The sequence below is a fragment of the Gadus morhua genome, chromosome 9 (assembly GCF_902167405.1).
Source record: "Gadus morhua chromosome 9, gadMor3.0, whole genome shotgun sequence".
NCBI lineage: Eukaryota > Metazoa > Chordata > Actinopteri > Gadiformes > Gadidae > Gadus > Gadus morhua.
In genome coordinates this window covers 7,836,153-7,854,385 of record NC_044056.1, presented here as the reverse complement: position 1 = coordinate 7,854,385, position 18,233 = coordinate 7,836,153, and the positions used below count along the sequence as shown (strand labels likewise).

Genomic DNA, 18,233 nt, shown 5'->3' with positions numbered 1-18,233 from the left:
TTTCATATTATGATGAGATGAAAAAAAAAATGTTTTTATTATTGCTATAAGTTATTTATTTTATCACATTTATTAATACGTATGATGATGCTTAATCGCTAAACATGTTGATGTCTATTATGTTTTTGAACAAGAAACTGCAAACACAACTTTAAATGCTAAGCATACCTTTACGTTCATTTGTATTTATACTTCTATCTGTCTTTTGAACATTGGTGCTCAAGATCCAGTTGATGTTCAATAAAGCATGATCCCGGGCAGAGATACAAGACACATATATGTCATCAAAGCATAAAGGGGAAGATTCACCGGTTATGTAAGAACAGGGGGGAAAGGAGGACTACAGTACACAATGTGCTGTTGGTCCATATATGGGCATTACAGAATAAGATATTCTGCCGGTCAGTGTTTGTACTGATGTGATGTCAAGTGTGTATCGAGTGTGTGTCTAGCATGTGTGCCCTGTATGTGGGTGTCCATTCAGTGTGTGTGTGTGTGTGTGTCCAGTGTGTGTGTGTCCAGTGGGTGTGTGTGTCTATCATATGTGTGTCGAGTGTACGTCCCGAGTGTGTGTCCGGTGTGCGTGCATCCATTGTGGGTCAAGCGTGTATGTCCAGTGTGCGTGTCTCCAGTGTGCGTCCGGCATCCGATCCAACATCCCCATCCGCCTCGTCCTGCACCAGCTCGTCCTGAAACCAGCGGGGGTTCTTCTGCTGATGCGCCCTGAAGGCCTCGACGGCCCCCCTCAGGGCCTCGCCCGAGGGGCAGAGGGAGTACTCGTGCTGGCCCACACCCTGGACCAGGTTCACCCTGCCCGGCTGCTGCTTCTCCACCTCCAGGATGCGCAGCAGCACCTCCTCGAACTGCTCCATCAGCTTGTAGCGCACCGCCACGTTGAACGGCGCCGGGATGTCCTCCTCCGAGCACACGTCGGCGAAGTAGGCCACGATGTACCTCCGGAGGGAGCCCGAGCGCACCAGGCCGGGGACGATGAGGCCCAGCGCCGGGCTGAGCATGTCCCCCACCGGGGAGCGCAGGTCCTCCCTCAAGACCACGGGCTCGGCGCCGCACATGGCCCTCCACTTGGCCTGCACCCCCGGGGAGCACAGGATCAGGATCTTGTCCGAGGGGGAGCGCTCGATGCGTTCCCGGTGCCAGTCCAGCCAGCGGAGGCCGCCCAGCTGGCCCAGCCGGGTCAGGTCCAGCAGGTCCAGGACCACGTCGGTGCCGCACTGGGCCATGAGGAAGGAGCAGAGCTTGAGGACCACCACGGTGTACAGGGGGTGGTCCGGGGAGTAGATCAGGAGGACCGTCTTCCTCTTGGCCACCTCCGCTGCGTCAGGGGTGGGCTCCGGGGGAGACGGCGTACTGGAAGCTGTGCGGGGGAAGCATGGTCTTGTTGTTGTTGTTGTTGTTGTTGTTGTTGTTGTTGTTGATGTTTTGTTATACATTGAATGCAGGCCAAACCTTTATGAGATGACTTCCAATGGGAATAGGAAATACAGCCAGCCATACTCAGTGCTAGCGTTGCGAATATAAGTAGGGCCCATGGTTGTTTGGAGTCATCTGCAATTAAAAGCATAAAGATATACATTGTAATACTAATAAAAGATATTAATAATAAAATGCAGATATTCTTCTATTTTCATATGAAAGCAATGCATCTTACTTACATGGGCAATTTTCCCATTTCTTCTGAGCAGACAAACATTTGTTTTTGCATCCAGGAAAAAATGGCCGTACCTTTATGAAACATACAAATATATATATGATATCCTATTTGATGTGTTATCTTTAGCTTCCAGACAAACTAAACAAAAAATGAACTCACCACAAACAAAAGTTCACATTTTGGACTGATCTGAATGTGATTTCTTATATCCATCTCAAAGGTCACGTTCAGCCAAGTGCTCTTCCCCTGTTGGAGGAAGCATTTAACAATGAGCACGTCTGTGAAGTACTCCCAATGTTGGTCTGCACACACACAAACACACACACACACTAACACACAGCACCTTGGATACATTCTTTGAGTCCTGGTACACTGCGCTCTGGACGGCCACTGTGTAGCCATCAGAGAACTGGGATGTATTGAAACACACGGTGGCAGCCAGGGAGCCGGCCTTCCAAGAGACCGACACCGTCATCTGGGGATCCCACGTGCTGCCTGTAACGTGAGGGAACCACAGACATTTTACCCAATCCGCGTCTGCCGCTTATATCAATGTCCCGGTGAGCGTACTCACATTGCTCACATTACTCACATTGCTCTGCTAGACTGATGTGATACCTGCTAATGCAGATCATCAAATATCTATAGCCAATGGCAGCCCTCCCCTACGACGACATATGCAAATCAGCTCAAGGTTGGGAACCACTGTCTAACACTGAGTTTGTCAACATGATTAGGGTTACATCCTATGAAATATAGTGATATTGGTCTTACCGTTCTCCAAACAGAGTTGGGCTTGCTGGATTCTCCAGTCGTCACATCCTGAGACAAAAATAACAGAATATGCAAAGCGACTTATCAGAAGTGAGGCTGAGAACAGTAATGCACGTATGATTGGCTTAGAGCAGTCCACTTTGATACTGCACTATAGGTCACAACCCCTTTTCCATAGTTTACAGAGATTCACACAAAAATACCATAAGAAACATTGAAGGTTGATAAATACATAAATATAAACTTATATTTCTACCATAAAACCAACAATGACAAGCATTTCATACTTTCTCCTCCTCACTTACGTGGAACAGTAATCTGTTTTGTTAACCTGTAATGTTCCAGGTCAGGCTCAGGTAAATTAAACACTGATATTGAATAGGTATGTCCTGGGTCCACAACAACACCATCCAATGAAAAGGTCCACTGTGAACAAACAGCAGCACATGCGGCCTTCAATGAGTTTGACCAGTAGTTTGAAGACATTGTTGTAAGAAATGTTCAGATGCATGTTTTTACTGTACCTTGCCCAGCCGTGGATTCAACTGTGAGGGGATCGTGAAATTGTACCACACACATAAAGTCTGGGCGGTGTTTTCTTCCAAAAGGTGCGCCTTCAATCCCTGTATGTATGATATCCCTCCTGTAGAACGACAAAGGAACAATGCTTGATACAGCAGATTAGCATATGTCCTGCAATACAAATGTATATACGTACAGATGTTAATCCATATTTGTTTAGATATATTCTAATGGCATGATACCATGCCTCATAGCCTCCAACCATTTCATTGCCTCTTAGCCTTCAACAGCCTTCATTATTTATAGTTTTTTTGCAAATATTTTACAAAATATTTTGTTTGAATTATTCGTATTCAATATTTTATTACTTAATACGTGCAAATATCAGATTCTGAATAATGATTAGAATAGATTAGCATTGTCAGCATCATCATCATTACCATCTGCCTCTAAACTCCAGGAGACATTGATAACAGGTAGGAGTCCATTCTCATCCTCAGCGACTCCCACATACTCCAGGGCCCATTCAGGGCCGGTGGGGGCCAGGGACCTGGGAACCCGCTCCTGTTCGTCTGAACAGTTCACTGGCAGATCACAACATGTTAGCCATGATGGAAATATGCTGGACCTTGATGTCTGTGGTAAGAAAGACCAACTACCTAACTTACCTAACAAATCTAATGAAATGAATGCCTACATCAACACAAGGCACAAGCAAACAGATCTCCTTGTCAATTCTGAAGGATAAATAGCTTAAAGTGTTATTATATACGTACCTATTTTCGAACTGCATCTGATTCCCTGAGTGAAAAATAATCATGTTTTGGATGCATTGAGTTACAATTAAAGTTTTGATGAAATAATTCATTTTGTAGTACTACTTATAATCAACATTCCATTTGGACATAGCATTGTGTTCACTGTGCTCTCTCTCACACACACACACACACACACACACACACACACACACACACACACACACACACACACACACACACACACACACACACACACACACACACACACACACACACACACAAATACCTCTTGATTGCAGTCCAAATGGTCATTGAGAATCGAGAGAGCAGAAGACACAGAAAACCACATGTAATAGAAACACATTTTCACAAAAACATGGACCATGCTGTGAGGCGTCTGAACCAAAACTCCGGCAGGAAGTAGGTTACACATGACAGTGTAACCAAAAGGTCCAGGAACTGCCTCAAGTTAGACGTCACATGTTATCAGACCTTAGCATCCAAAATTAGGCTACAGGAAGGAAGTTGTGTTGTGGGTTACCGCCCAAATTTTTTCCGGTTTAAGGTTTAAGAACTGCGGCACTTATTCCACCACTGTTCAGCGCAAACTGAAGACCCTATGTTGCTGACATGCAATGCGTTCTAACAATCACTAGGGGGCACTAGTTGCCAAATTACCTGTACTATAAAATAGCCTACATCGCAATAGATTACCCCACTCTAAATTAGACATTTTTTATGCAGCCCAATGTAATGGTCTAACGGTGACGGTTCCTATGGATGCCTTTCCATTGTGACCCAAAGGGGTGCCCATTCCTGTAGAGAAAATGTGATGCAGTGCTGTAAAGTGCACTCCCATTGGTGGCAAAACATAACCTCTGGTGGACAAGTGCCCCATCAGTGGATTACATGTGATGTGGTGCCATATAAATGCCCTAACAATGGGATAAACTTGAGGTCCCCTGCAGGTGGCTTTTTGAAGAAAATTCTCACCAAGTTCCCTCTCATAAACCCTTTCAAGTGAGGAAACGACTGCCCTTGCTGTGGAAAGAAAACAATCCCGGTGAGAAAATGAGATCCAGAGGCGTCGTCAGCCCCTTTTTACTGGGGCACGTGCCCCAGTAAAAGTCTCCAGTGCCCCAGTAAAATTCCATTGATCATTATTAAATTCATCTGCAGAAGCGCCGCTCTCGCTATGGAATCGGCAGGATTCATCAAGTGCATCTCCTGCTGCCTCTGGAGTCTTCAGTCGAGCCTGCCTCTTACCAGCCAATCAAAAAACGAAAGGGGCTACATAAAAGCCAATCAGAAAATACCCCTACTGTATCTGGGTAAGATTTAACGCAACAACCAATGAAAAAAATCAGTTATTTACGGATTCGTCCACGTGACTCTTCTGAATGTTTCAGTGGTAAAGTGTGTAAAGTATGACCAAGTGTTTCTTTCTGTTCAATAGTCTAGATAGAACTTTATCAATCCCCTGTAGGAGAAATTTGTTAATAAAACAATAATGGTAAAAAAAATAAGGAATCTCCCACTTCCGGCTTCCATGAAAGAGAACCATACTAATTCACACAATAGCGTTGATGCAAATCTAGCATTAAAGGTTAATTTAAGGAAGTTCTCTCCAGTCACGCTGAAACTAGTTTGCTAGTAGTAGCGCTTTAATTTGCAGCGTAAGAGAATTCTGAGAAATCTGAATGCTGACAAAATTCTCAGAATTCTGATGCTGCAATTTATTTGCACGCTACGACTAGTGAACTACTTTAAAAAAAAAAAACTCGACACTGCGACAAGGCGACAAATGACTGGGGAGAACCTTCTTAAAGGCCCACTATGCAACTTTTTTAGCCAAAATTACATTAAGTATGCAGGTTGAGAGTTATGCTGATGGTTCTGCATCAATTTCTGGGTCGATTGGTGGGTGTGTCATTTACCCATGTCGCCTCTCCAGTGAAAAAGCGCATATGCAACTTGCTCTGTTCGGACCGACACAATCCGGATGTGACGCAACGGAAGTATCCTCGAAAATGTAGTCAGATTGTAGTTTCGAAAATGCTTTACGGCACAGACACACACCCAAACATGGCACCGGCTAGATATAAACAGCCAGTTGCGAGGCAATTGTTGCATTCATCATGGATCAGCTGGTACGGCCACACCAAACGCGTTACTCGCGTTCGATAACGCGAGTAACCTCACGCTTGATCATTGTGTGGTGGTTACTCGGTTCAACGCTTCCAACGCGTCAACGCGCCAAAGCAGCTAGATGAGTCCATGTCCATGCAAGTGAACGGAGCGTTCCCTCTTCGTCATAACTATCAAACCAAACATCCTTCACATTCACCGAGCGAGTATTATGAAAGTAAAATGCACATTTCTCGCTAAAAATGTTTCCATAAACGCATTTAATGGCGTAACTATGTTACTATTTCCACCCTGAATAAAGATAGTTGTCGGCCGTGGCTGCGCTGGAGTCCGAGGTAGGAAACACAAACGCCGCCGTGTTTGGGTGATAGAGCTTAGATCGGGTTAGATTAAATAATCTCTGATATAAATAACAATAATCGGGTTGAATAACTTCACATGGTGTGTCTGGTGTGTTTCCAGCATTCGTAGTGTTGATCAGGAGAGAAATAGTCCGCCAAGACGTTTAGGTTGCTTAGCATCCAGAGACTCTGTCCATGCAAGTGAACGGAGCGTTCCCTCTCCGTCATAACTATCAAACCAAACATCCTTCACATTCACCGAGCGAACATAATGAAAGTAAAATGCACATTTCTCGCTAAAAATGTTTCCATAAACGCATTTAATGGCGTAACTATGTTACTATTTCCACCCCCAGAATAAAGAAAGATGTCGGCCGTATGCTTCTGTGCAAGGGTCACTACTCTCTGTCGGTGATGTCGGGTCAAGCTCCACGCTGATTGGCTATCGTGGCTAAGCGTCACGCGTTGGAGCGTTGAAAGTTCTGAACTCCGGGCGTTGGTGCTTTACGGCACAGACCCCCAAACGCGGAACCGGCTCGATATAAACACAAGTAACTAAGGGATTGTTATATTCATCATAGATCAGCCGACTAAAAAGAGACAGAGAAACCCAATGTCGGAGGAACAGAAGAAGAGAAAAGGGAGACTGACCGACAGAGAGGCCAGACACGAGTAAACGTTGAGCAAGCTTTTCAGGAATAGCGTGAACTGAAAGAAAAAGAAGACTGCAAATCAGACGCCGACTCGGCCGTGTTGCTTTTGAAATTGAAAGTACCTTTGGGTGATCTTTGTCTTCGTGGTATTCTTGATGTTGATAGTCTCTGTACAAATGTGTTTGCTCAACCATTTTGTTGTGAGCCCTGTAAAAATTGTTTTCTCGACCGTTTTGTTGAGCCCTGTATGTTTCTAGCTTGCTTGGTTGCAACCATATAAACACCTTTGTTTCCATGGGTGTTTTGCTGTTCGTCCGTCTCGTCCCCCAGATACAGACTGAATCCCCGAATCCAGGTTCTTGTTTATTTAGATTATTATGTTGGCCAAACCTCTTACACTGATTGTTCTGTTCAACCTAAGATATAACAATTATAATCTAGGATATACATTCTCCCCGTCAACTATAAAAAAGGATGGATTTATGTTTATTGCAATACAAATACACCTTTAAAAATGTATAACCATGCCTACACTTTATGAACATCTACTTCGGACATGGCTCCACGCATTCGCCGGCTTCTTTGTAAACAAATGCACATGGCTCGCGTAGAAGTGCATGGGGAAGGGTCGTCAACGAGTTGTTACGACAGTGTTGTGAAATATCTACTACGAAGCTGTAGGGGGCGCTGTGTAGAGAAATATGCGTGCCAAAACCAAGAAAACAGCCAAGAAGTGCCCGAAGTTGCATAGTGGGCCTTTAAATGAACCTTTAATGCTGGATTTAATTATCAGAATTCGGATTTTATCCAAGTATTCTGACTTTAATCAGAATGCTGAATTTTATCTCACAATTCAGAGTTAATTAGCCTATTCGATTTCTGAATTAAAATTCTTGTGATGAATAATCTACATTTGCACAGTCGATGTGCAGCACTTTAATTCCCGTCAACTTTGTTTTCTAACACCAGCATTTCCACAACTATGCTCATGTTCGTGACTGCTATACAAAACCATTTATAGTGCATCTATTTTTCTGCTGGGTAGTGATAGTCGCCCTAAATGCAGCTTTTATTTGGGCTCTGATTCTGAATAAATGCCGCTGCTGAACTGTGTGAATAAATAAAGGGAACTGAAATCTAAAGAAGACGTGTGGTTTTGATGTACCGTGAATTCCAGCTGAAAGTGGAACATTGCTGCCATCAGGGGAAATTAATGTAACCTAGGCATATTGTAAGTAGCTTTCAATTCCTTGTTTTTTTGTTGATCATGTTTCGTTGGAAACCACGGGAGCTGGAAACAGCCCAGAGTAAGTCATCTCCTTTTTTAACGTTAGAACAAATTCACAACTTGTTTGACACAAACAATGACAACTTGATTGCTGTTAAAGAATGTTGCCCATATAATTAGCACCAGTTTTTCAATACTGAGCGTCTGTAGCCTGTAGTTTTATAGCACACACACACATACACACACAAACACACACACACACACACACACACACACACACCATGCGTGCACGCACACACGCGGAAAATGAATAATGAATGAAAAATTGTCTGTATTCAAAACTTGAAGTTTTAGTGGACAAAAACTTCCTTAACACAAAAAAGGAAATTATGGATATACAGGGTGTTTTTAACATACTGGATCCAACAATGTTCCCAACACTGACACAGATAATTCAGATCATTGCACTCACAATTCCTGTAAACAGTTGTAGTTGTGAGCGATCTTTCAGTGTGTCGAGAAGGCTCCACACCTGGCTTAGGTCAACCATGGGGCAAGGAAGGCTTCACCAACTTTCTCTTTTGTCCATTGAAAAGGAGCAGCTATGCAAAGTGAGTCAAAGCCACGTTATTGACCGCTTTGCCACCATGAAGGCGCGGCGATACAGCTTAATAGTGAAAAAATTATCATTTAAAAAGGCTCTATGCATTAGTGTATGGCCTTATTTAGTTTAATTTAAGAGCTTTGATGGTTCTATAACATTTTCCAGGTTGATTGGTGGCAATGAGCCACCTCACCTTAAGTCAGAAATTCTATTAGTTTTAAACCTTGTTTCTTGCCTTTTTAGTACATGTCGTTCTGGCAAAATTATGCTGTTTCCACACAGCTTCTAAATAAATATAGATGTGTAGACTTCTTCTGATAAAGAGGTGAAGGTCATAAAGAGACTTTTTGTTTATTTGTCAGTTACCTTATTTGTAAATCTTTGAGATGTGTATGTGTTTAAATAAATATAATTGTACGGTACTCATGAATCCATCTTTGCGTCTTTACCTTTACCAGTGCTTTAATATAGCCTACAGTATGACAGTGACAATGATTTTGAAGCTCGTACATAACCTTCTGTATCCATCTATTTCATATTGTGCACATGTAAAAAAAAAAATGTTGGCAGTTGGGGGCCTGTGCCCCAGTAAAACTCTAGGTCTAGCAACGCCCCTGTGCAGTGCCTTGCAGTCTCCCCTAAACTTTCCCTCTAGGGCAGGCTCGCCACGAAGTGGTTGCCATGACGACAGCAAATGTTTATATTTCCCTAGATTTACGGTTTAGAGGCGTGGTTAAACCGTAAATCTAGAATATCTAGCACCATAATGTTAATCTTTTTTTAAGGACTATTTCATCATACATGACTCGTCAAAGCTTTGTGTGTGCCCATGTCGTGCAGGAAGTTCCCTTATTTTTTTCTGTCCACCACTGAAGGAACCTCTTCACCAAAGGCCCAATGTTGTTGTTTATAGTGACGGCGAAAGTAGCATTGAGCAGTGTTTAACTGCTAAGTATTCAACAGCAATTATTCACTTTTGAAACATTGTGTGATTTAGTTTTACGACATGGTGAGCTATGTGGTAGCAGGTGGCAATACATGGGCCAGAATTATGACATAAAATAAAAATGTGCTCTTGAGTTACACCCTGAAACTAATATCCTCGTAAACCCTCACCCCTCTGTAGACCAAACACACAACCCTAATAAAGATTTCTCACCCAAGTTCCACACGTGTTGTAGGGTTCAGGGGTGATGAGAGGAGGTTCTGGGGGGTCAGTTCCCTGCTTGGGTCCCGTTATGGGGAACACCTGTCTGCACCTTTCCTTTCTGGTGCAGTGCAATATAGTCTAGTTGCTGTTAGGTGGCGAGTGATAACGAGTGACCTCTTTGTCAAAGAGCCATTGAAAACGGTTGGATTTGATAGGTCAACCAGCTAGAATCTAGAAAAAATATTCTGCTCTTTTCCCGTCATTAAATATGACATTTAAAAAAAAAATGATATTGATAATACAATATTCACATGTTTTTTTGTTCATACGTTTCAATCGAATCATGGTGACAATCAACGCACTCAAACTCCAGTCACCAACACGTACAACAAGCCGGTGTTCAATATAAACACTGGCCCTGACGCTGACAGGGCAGCTGAGGCCAGTTCCGGTCGCTCCCGCCGTGTGTTCATAAGGATATTACGAACATGAGTCTGACTTGCCTGATCCCTGACCCTCGACCCAAAACATACTAGTCCCTGGCTGATCTCCCGAGCTCTTGGAAAGGGAGTGTAACTCTGGGCTTATCAAAAGTATTGTTGGCCGGTTGTGACCTCTTGACCCCTGTCTGGGTGGCATACGAGACCCCCCTTTAGGGGATGAGTGACGAAAGACCAGACATACAAACCGCAAACCTCTCACATGCGTAAGGAGCACTTAAAAAATGGAGACCTTGCCTTGGAAGTTCGACCTTGGTTTTTTGAACTTGTCATTTGGGCTCAGTTTTAATTTGCTGTGTTTCAACAGCATGGACAAGCTGTTGTCTAGTTTTTCTGACATCTATGTAACATACCTGGAACACAGATACTGTATATATTGTAGTTACTATTATGGTAGGATTTGAACATTTACATTTGAATCAGAGAAGAGAAAGAGAAAATTTTAGGTTTAGTGATACCGATATGATTTCTAATGTTATAGGGGTAAACCGATCATTAGACTTTTTCTCATACATATTAATGCATGTATTTAATCGAAATTATGTTATCGATACCGTAGAAGCCCCTAAATCAATTTCAGGTTCATAAACAGACATAAACAACATTACTTGTTAGCCTAAATGGAGTGATGGTCATTCAAGGGTAATATGATGACATGCATACAACAAAATAAATTTAAAATAAAGTAAAGGTAGTACCCTTTGTGACTCAACAACTTTTGGCGGGGTGCTTTCAATGAGACCCTGTCTACTTTAGGCTTTGGGAGTAGAAGGTGCTCATCTGGTCCAACAGGGCAGGAGAGCTATCTATTTTAGTGAACCACTCACAGAAGACCACAGGAGACGTACAATACATGGTCTCAGGTTCTGCTTCCTCCAGTACAGCCTAGATCTGCTCCACTTTAAGTGCGTTTGAGGTCTGCTGCAGATATCTACAGAGGTATGTTCATTTGTATGTCATGTTATAGTTGCTCGTCGTTGTGATGGGAATGGTGTGAGGCTGTTCATGTAGTCAAGAGGTATAGCCCTCAAAAGAAATTGCTTCAAATTCTGCCCTTTCTTGTTCATTCCTTTGATATCAATTATGTTCTCTTTTAACCTTCTGCAATATTGACGTTGTGTAATGTAAAAGCTTTTTTATACAATATAATATACAATAAATCATGCATTTATCAAAAAAGTCTATGATGAGGTATGATACATCTTTTTTTACAAATTAAATTGAAACCAATAAATACAACTGAATGAACAATTCTATCTATTCTATAGATGACACTGTAGAACACTAAAGATAGTAGATAATTTACTGAAAATGTACTAGTAAATAAATTTAGATAAATATGCACATGTGGCTTACATTTCTGAACCCAAATGCCAACATTTTACACACATCTTATTCTGTTTTTGTCATATTTATTCAATATTATCAGCGGCTTGACTCCTTTGAGTGGTGTCCCCTGCCACACCTACTGCTGCTAATCTATAGGCTTTGATTTGGCATGTTAACAAACCATCGTGTGCATAGCATTGGCCTCTAAGGGGAACCCTTTCTACTTTGAGTGTCAATGTATATTTCCTTTTCTATTTTTGCTGTCGTCATGTGAAACTCGATATTGAATCGCATTGTAACGTATGTAGGGTGATACATAATATAATAATTTGAGTGATGTCAAGTAAACATATCTCTTTCCTTACAGCGAAGAGATCTAAAACATGTCTGAAGGGTATGTTCTATGTTTTAAATAGATAGATCATAATTCATGCTGATTATAATGACGATTTTCATAGATTACTTACTTTTTTATTACTACTATTATATTACTACCTATATTTATACAGCCTATTGTTTGTCTTTCATTTCATATCTCCGCCTAAATGATTATTGATTAATCATCAATGCAATACTTCCTACCACAGACCAGTAAGTTGTTTATTATTTTCCCTATCTTCTTACCTGCATTGATTATTACACATTCTTTCTTGTTTTTCTCCAACGTCGTTCTTTAATACCTTCTGCTTTCATCTGTGCAGAAAAAGTCGAAGTTCTCGGCGTCTCGCCGGTTGACTCTGAAGGTATCTCCACCCTCCAGTCTCCCCCTAGGAATCCTCAGCTCACACTACAGCCCAACGTCATCAATAACGTTCAGTCGTTTGCTAGGCTGAGAATAATTTAAGCATAGCCCTCAATCCATATCGGATCAAAATCAAATACCAAAATGTATAGCAACTGCTCATGTACCATTTTGTGCTACATGAGCACAAATATCAACTTGACTTGGAATTAGCTTATTATTTATTATGCATAATAAGTGGCAGTCAAGTGTGTGGTTGGAATCACTGCATGGTGGTGGATCATGACATGTACTAATTCCTGGTGTATTTATATGAACTTGTTAGATCAAACTGCTGAAGAGGGCTGGGGTGATGTTGGAAAATGAGAAAGAAGAGAAGATACGGGAGAGAGAGGCCACTCTTAAGGAGAGAGTCCCTCCGCTTCAGCTCTCTGGACTGTCAGTACAGGACCTCCAGGTATGTTCTGTTCACTGCAGAGGCCAATGGGCTTTATTCACCGGCCATCTTAGTGCCACCTTGGTGCCATTTTGGTGCCATCTTGGTGCCATCTTGGTGCCAACCTAGTTCAATCTTGGTTCCATCTTGTATCCACATAAGACAAACATGCTGAATGCAAGAACCTTGCAGCATTACAAGGGTAGGTAGGATTTAAACGCTCAGTAATATGTTTGATCCTCATTTGACTTGTTTAGTGTAGAGGGCATTAAAAATGAGTGTAATGATATTAACATAACATAACAACACTTGCATTGTTGATACATTATTCCAATAAATGACTTAATTAATATAATAGAGTGCAATGGTTAGAAGATAAATTGTATTTAAATAAAGAATACGTTTTTTTCACCATATAAAATACAGGGTACTTTTTCTACTTAAGTGTAACTGGTCAGTTGAAGGTCAAAAGTTACTGTATGACCTTGCAAGCCTCCCGACTGATGGCTGTGAATGAGACACTTCGCTCGGTTTGCCAGTTCATCCTTCTGTTCTTCAAGGCTCTGTGCCGAGAGATGAACCAGAAGATCGACTCTGCCGATGAGGATCGCTACGATATTGACATGAAAGTCACAAAAAATTACAAGGAGGTAAGGCGCCTCATGATGATCTCTTTATTCTGGACCGGGGATGGAGCATGGATGAAAGCATATCCAGCCTTTCTCGGGATCAAGGGGTATTACGATAGTCATTCTCTTATTTTTTCTCGGATTTCCCCAGATTGAGAATTTGTCCCAGAAGATCACTGATCTGAAGGGCCGGAATAGACCTGCCCTGAAGAGGGTGAAGATCTCCGCCGAAGCAATGCTGGGGGCTCTGCTGGGGACAAAGGTCAAGGAGTCTGTGGACTTCAAGGCAGCCCTCAAGACGGTGAAGAAGGAGGATGAGAAGGTAAGGGCGGTTTGTGCTCAATTCCATGATCCGTCATTCATTACCATGGCTTTCCAATAAAAACGAAGGAAGCACGATAGGGGTTAAGGTGGTTCAAATCCAAGTCAGAAGTTACTGAGTTCCATCCCAATTGTCCCCAATCTACATGTATCCACAATCCCCATTTTGTTCAGGAGCAGGTCGAGTTTTGCTCAAGGATGCGTATAAAACTGTACCTGCTCCTACTGTAGGCCGTTTTAGGATAGACATCTGCTAAATTACTAAATTACAATAAAAGTACTGAAGTACAATTGCAAATGGTGCAGTAATTGTCTCCCGTCAAACTGGCACCGTGTTAGATTTATCTACTGCTGTCGCCGTACTTTATATCTAATTTTGTTCCTTCTTTCTCCCCAGAAGGAGGAGGTGACCGACTGGCGTAAGAATGTGGAGGCCATGTCTGGCATGGAGGGCAGGAAGAAGCTGTTTGATGCTTAGAAATATGTCCTACCCATAAATACATGTTGACGTACATGTTTATTTTCCACTTCTATAAAGAGGGGTCTTAAAAACTACTTTGAGAATATGAAGTAGCCTGAGTTAGACAGTAGTATTTGAATTTTGATTGGACGCTATGAATGTATAGCTATATCAGGAGGAGTAATGTGAATAGTTTGTAGCTCGGGTTGTGTTGTAACGCTTATATGGGCAGTTTTGCTAGAAGATAAACAAAATCTCACTCAGATTCTTAGTATGTAAGCAATATTGGACAATATTCTGCTTTATCTTTTCTGTAATTTGTGCGAAAATAAATAAATACTTGCTGTGAATTTAAGTGTGACAAAGGCAATTCTTTCTTCCTAACAAACTCCCAGAGCCATTAAGTAAACCCATCCCTATTGAAAGGGGCTATTCATACAGTTGCATAAACAATAAACACCAGGGGAGGTGAATACAGCCAGGCATTGGCCAAAACTCATAACTAGCAGCCACTCAGTCCATGGTGGACATTACTGACAGGAATTACCAAAGACACTTCCCAAGACGTCTAAATGAGCTCAATGGCCATTGGCATGACACAGTTAGGGTTTGAGTCTCAGAAGTAGTCAACACTTTGACCCCTTGACGTTAAGAGGGATCTTTGAACATACCAATGTGAGTGTTGGCCATTAGGCGGGGTGAATTATTGCACCAACATTACTTTTGTCTCTCCTTTCTTCTTCTACTTTTAAACTACCAGGAAAGCCGTGTGTGAAGCAGCATTTTGAGAGATGTTAGTTTTGTTATTTTAGCAATACCGTTTGGCAAACGCACTTATTGGAAAAACGGTTGTATTAATCGATAAACTCTACTTTGGTGGATGTTAATGCAGCTTTTACTTATTTGAATCGACTTTATTTAACCAGGTGAGTAGTTGTGGTCTGGTGTGTCAGGAGAGCAGGCTATATAAAACGGTGACACTGAATGAACTCGGCCCAGCTTTATTGACAATGCTTAAACAGCAGGCTGCCACCTGTCCTTGTTCTTCCTCGACCTCCCAAAATAAGCATCTCCAGACGCACGACGGGGCTTTTTTACGACGTCGACATTCGTACTTCTTGAAGAGTAATCGGATTACAGTTTATTGATATGATGATACTCGAATGTTGATTGGAATAACGTTTTTCACCCTCCAAGATTAGCATCCAGAAATCCCACCGAGTGAGTGCCTTCACCGTCGTCACATGCGCTGACTTGAAGTGAGGTGAGGTCCGATGTCATTGATGTAGATATTGATATGTATATTGATATAAATACTTCAGTATTGGAATGACGTTTTGAGTCCAGATTAATTTGTGGTTCCAGATTCCTTATACGACAGCTGGATATAGGCCTACCATAAATTATTATTATTATCATGAATAGATGGACGGTACATACATATTGTAATAATAAAATAAGATTATTAAATAACGATTCAATCAATAGATAATACACAGACAATTTCCCTCTTGAGTTTAAAACTAATAGTGTTAGGTTTGACTTCTTCCTATGTGTTCTCCCAGCAGTCTCGATCATCAACAGGTGGTCAATTCTCCTCCTCCGCCTCCATGTATATTGCTTTATTACCGCCCTTCCTGTAGGAATACTGCAGAGGGGTTATGGACAACAATGAATGTCCCTCTTGACACGTAGAGGCAAATTGTTAAGTCTATTTTAGCGAGCCACACGACACATGTTACTATAAAGATGATTGATTTCTATATTCTCTCTCTCTCTCTCTCTCTCTCTCTCTCTCTCTCTCTCTCTCTCTCTCTCTCTCTCTCTCTCTCTCTCTCTCTCTCTCTCTCTCTCTCTCTCTCTCTCTCTCTCTCTCTCTCTCTCTCTCTCTCTCTCTCTCTCTCTCTCTCTCTCTCTTTCTCTTTCTCTTTCTCTCTCCTCTCAGCAGGACGACATCACCCTCACACTAGTCTGGCTGAACGGAAGTGGACAGCGTCTATTGCTTAGCGGCCGATTTGGCCGCGACTCCTCCCCTTCCGGTTGCTGGCGTTACCAAGTTTTCGAAATTGTTTGTGGAACTAGACATCAAATCTTGTTTAATTTTAATATAATGTAATTACTGATTACTGACTATCTGATTTCATTACAATGGTAGGACCACAACATAGCCTATTTTGACATTACCTTGGAAAAGCCCAGACTCTCCCCGGGGATTCTCCCCGGGGACGATGCTTTTGCGGTCACGACTATCGGCGGTTGGTGTGGGTTTGGCGCATCGTTTCACTCTGACGGCGGCATGAGCGTTTGACATGGATTAACCAATGAACCGATCCGTTCCACTTCACAATAGCTCCTACGGTATTTCTTTAGTAGTGTTCTACAAGAACCACATATAAATGTTAAAACGTCGTTCGTTTTTATAGGTCCCGTGAGCTCCTCAAGGGCCAAAGTGTATGGTGGCTTGAAATCATCGTGACAAAGAATCAAATGATGTTTGTTCTTTTTATCTATAAAATTATCTCCACATAGGCGACATACATCGTTAATGGTTTTTTGTGGCGTTTGGGATTGAGCCATTTCTGACAGCCTCTGAACGTCAAGAAGTTCCGTCAAAATAATTTCCCCCCCGGCACTATTTTGCATGGACACCTCTGCTGGTTCCCGGGCTTAGCCCCGAACTAGACGATTGTGATTGGTTTAAAGAAATAAAACAGGCCCGCCCAGTTTCCCAACGGATAGACGGCTCGAGGTAGCGTGGCTCCAGACCATTCTACTTGCTGTAGTTTGGTCTGGCTTTGCGAGACTACCCTCACACAGACCATTGCTACACTTCAAGGTAAGTCTTAATAACATATCAGGCTCCAATGCATACTTGAGTCATTTAACAAGATTTGTAGAATATTTCTAACGCTGTGCAGATTGAGATTTGTAAGCCGTTTGTAGATAATACTTATTTCTGTATTTAAAGTTATATTTGACATTCTTTGTGTTTCTGTTTATAGTTCGTAATTGAATGAGTATTGACGTTTATAAGATGTTACCTGGCTTATTATTTATGAATAACCTTGAAGAGCACCCATACTTGTGTCAAGAAGAAATTGGAATGTATATCAGAAAGGGGAACATAATCAGCATTTGTTTTGGGCCATAGATTCAAAACATTAGTTTTTTTCACTCCCTAAAAAGAGACTACGACTTTCTGGGGGGGATACTGTGCCATTCCTATGCTCGGTCAGGATGTTAAGCCAATGCATGCTCTGTAAATGAGTTAAAGCCATTAATGTGTCACAAAAACCATACAAAGGTCTGGGCGGTAATTAAATAAGATTGCATTAGAAAACTGTGCACGAAGAATACTAAACAATACATAAACACAGCCTAGGCCCTGTAGGCCTACTCCGATGGTTCTCAAACTCCTGTGTTACAGTGGGTGAAATTAAGACGGAAAGAGAGAGAGGTGAGTTCAATCAATTGAATCACTAGTCAGATTGCTCAATGGTTGCAGCTCAAGTAATCAATGAACTGGTCTGGGGATTCCTATGTTCTGTTTAATTTACGCACAGCAAGGTCACCACCTCGATAGTCACAGTGTGCATATGCAAGCTAATACAATGTTTGTCTGGGAAAGTTGGTCGCCTAGCAGGTTCATTATTGTATTATCCACACCTAAGCCATAAGTAGACGTACATGAGACTGTCCCCCCAAAATGCAGCATTGGAAATGGAGACACTGCTCTAACTCACTACCCACTGCTCTATGTTTATGCGCTCTGGAGTCCTCTAGTGCTGCGGTTTGTTCTTGCAGGGGCTCCCTACTACTGCATCCCTACTCTATTTATGGTATGGTTTTAAGTATACAGTATTAGCAACCAAGAATAATTTCCCATAATTCAAGTTTGTTCGTTTTCCAGGATCTGTGCTTACATTTGCACCGCAGGGTCAATCTTTTATTTGGGAGCAGCTGCAT

General features: G+C 42.0%; 2 protein-coding genes and 1 long non-coding RNA gene across 6 annotated transcripts; 2 read left to right on the top strand and 1 right to left on the bottom strand.

Moving 5' to 3' along the window:
* Positions 1 to 13: 13 nt before the first annotated feature.
* LOC115550860 (interleukin-17 receptor A) lies at positions 14 to 4,853 on the bottom strand. 2 transcript variants are annotated; one of them, XM_030366214.1, is made up of 11 exons: positions 4,013 to 4,853; positions 3,745 to 3,769; positions 3,409 to 3,552; positions 2,971 to 3,089; positions 2,752 to 2,872; positions 2,447 to 2,494; positions 2,016 to 2,167; positions 1,832 to 1,918; positions 1,674 to 1,743; positions 1,468 to 1,566; positions 14 to 1,375 (listed from the first exon to the last, which is right to left on the bottom strand). In XM_030366214.1, exons 1-11 carry the CDS (start codon positions 4,157 to 4,159, stop codon positions 600 to 602), a joined length of 1,788 nt encoding a protein of 595 aa, XP_030222074.1. In that variant the 5' UTR covers positions 4,160 to 4,853; the 3' UTR covers positions 14 to 599. The 2 variants fall into 2 exon arrangements, with proteins under 2 accessions (XP_030222074.1, XP_030222075.1); XM_030366215.1 differs by lacking the exons at positions 2,447 to 2,494; positions 2,752 to 2,872; positions 2,971 to 3,089; ... (1 more) ...; positions 3,745 to 3,769; positions 4,013 to 4,853 and adding an exon at positions 2,265 to 2,419.
* Positions 4,854 to 8,137: 3,284 nt separating this feature from the next.
* Positions 8,138 to 14,622, top strand: LOC115550291 (troponin I, cardiac muscle). Of its 3 annotated transcripts, XM_030365163.1 has the most exons (9): positions 8,157 to 8,175; positions 11,230 to 11,289; positions 12,047 to 12,073; positions 12,267 to 12,270; positions 12,381 to 12,422; positions 12,747 to 12,878; positions 13,418 to 13,507; positions 13,638 to 13,808; positions 14,205 to 14,622. In XM_030365163.1, exons 3-9 carry the CDS (start codon positions 12,063 to 12,065, stop codon positions 14,283 to 14,285), a joined length of 531 nt encoding a protein of 176 aa, XP_030221023.1. In that variant the 5' UTR covers positions 8,157 to 8,175; positions 11,230 to 11,289; positions 12,047 to 12,062; the 3' UTR covers positions 14,286 to 14,622. The 3 variants fall into 3 exon arrangements, with proteins under 3 accessions (XP_030221024.1, XP_030221023.1, XP_030221022.1); XM_030365164.1 differs by lacking the exon at positions 11,230 to 11,289 and having other exon boundaries at positions 8,138 to 8,175; XM_030365162.1 differs by lacking the exon at positions 8,157 to 8,175 and having other exon boundaries at positions 11,095 to 11,289.
* A 2,381-nt stretch (positions 14,623 to 17,003) lies between these two features.
* On the top strand, positions 17,004 to 18,171 carry LOC115550292 (uncharacterized). Its single transcript, XR_003977881.1, has 3 exons — positions 17,004 to 17,103; positions 17,645 to 17,724; positions 18,043 to 18,171. It is a non-coding gene; the product is annotated as an uncharacterized LOC115550292 (long non-coding RNA).
* The last annotated feature ends 62 nt before the right edge of the window (positions 18,172 to 18,233 follow it).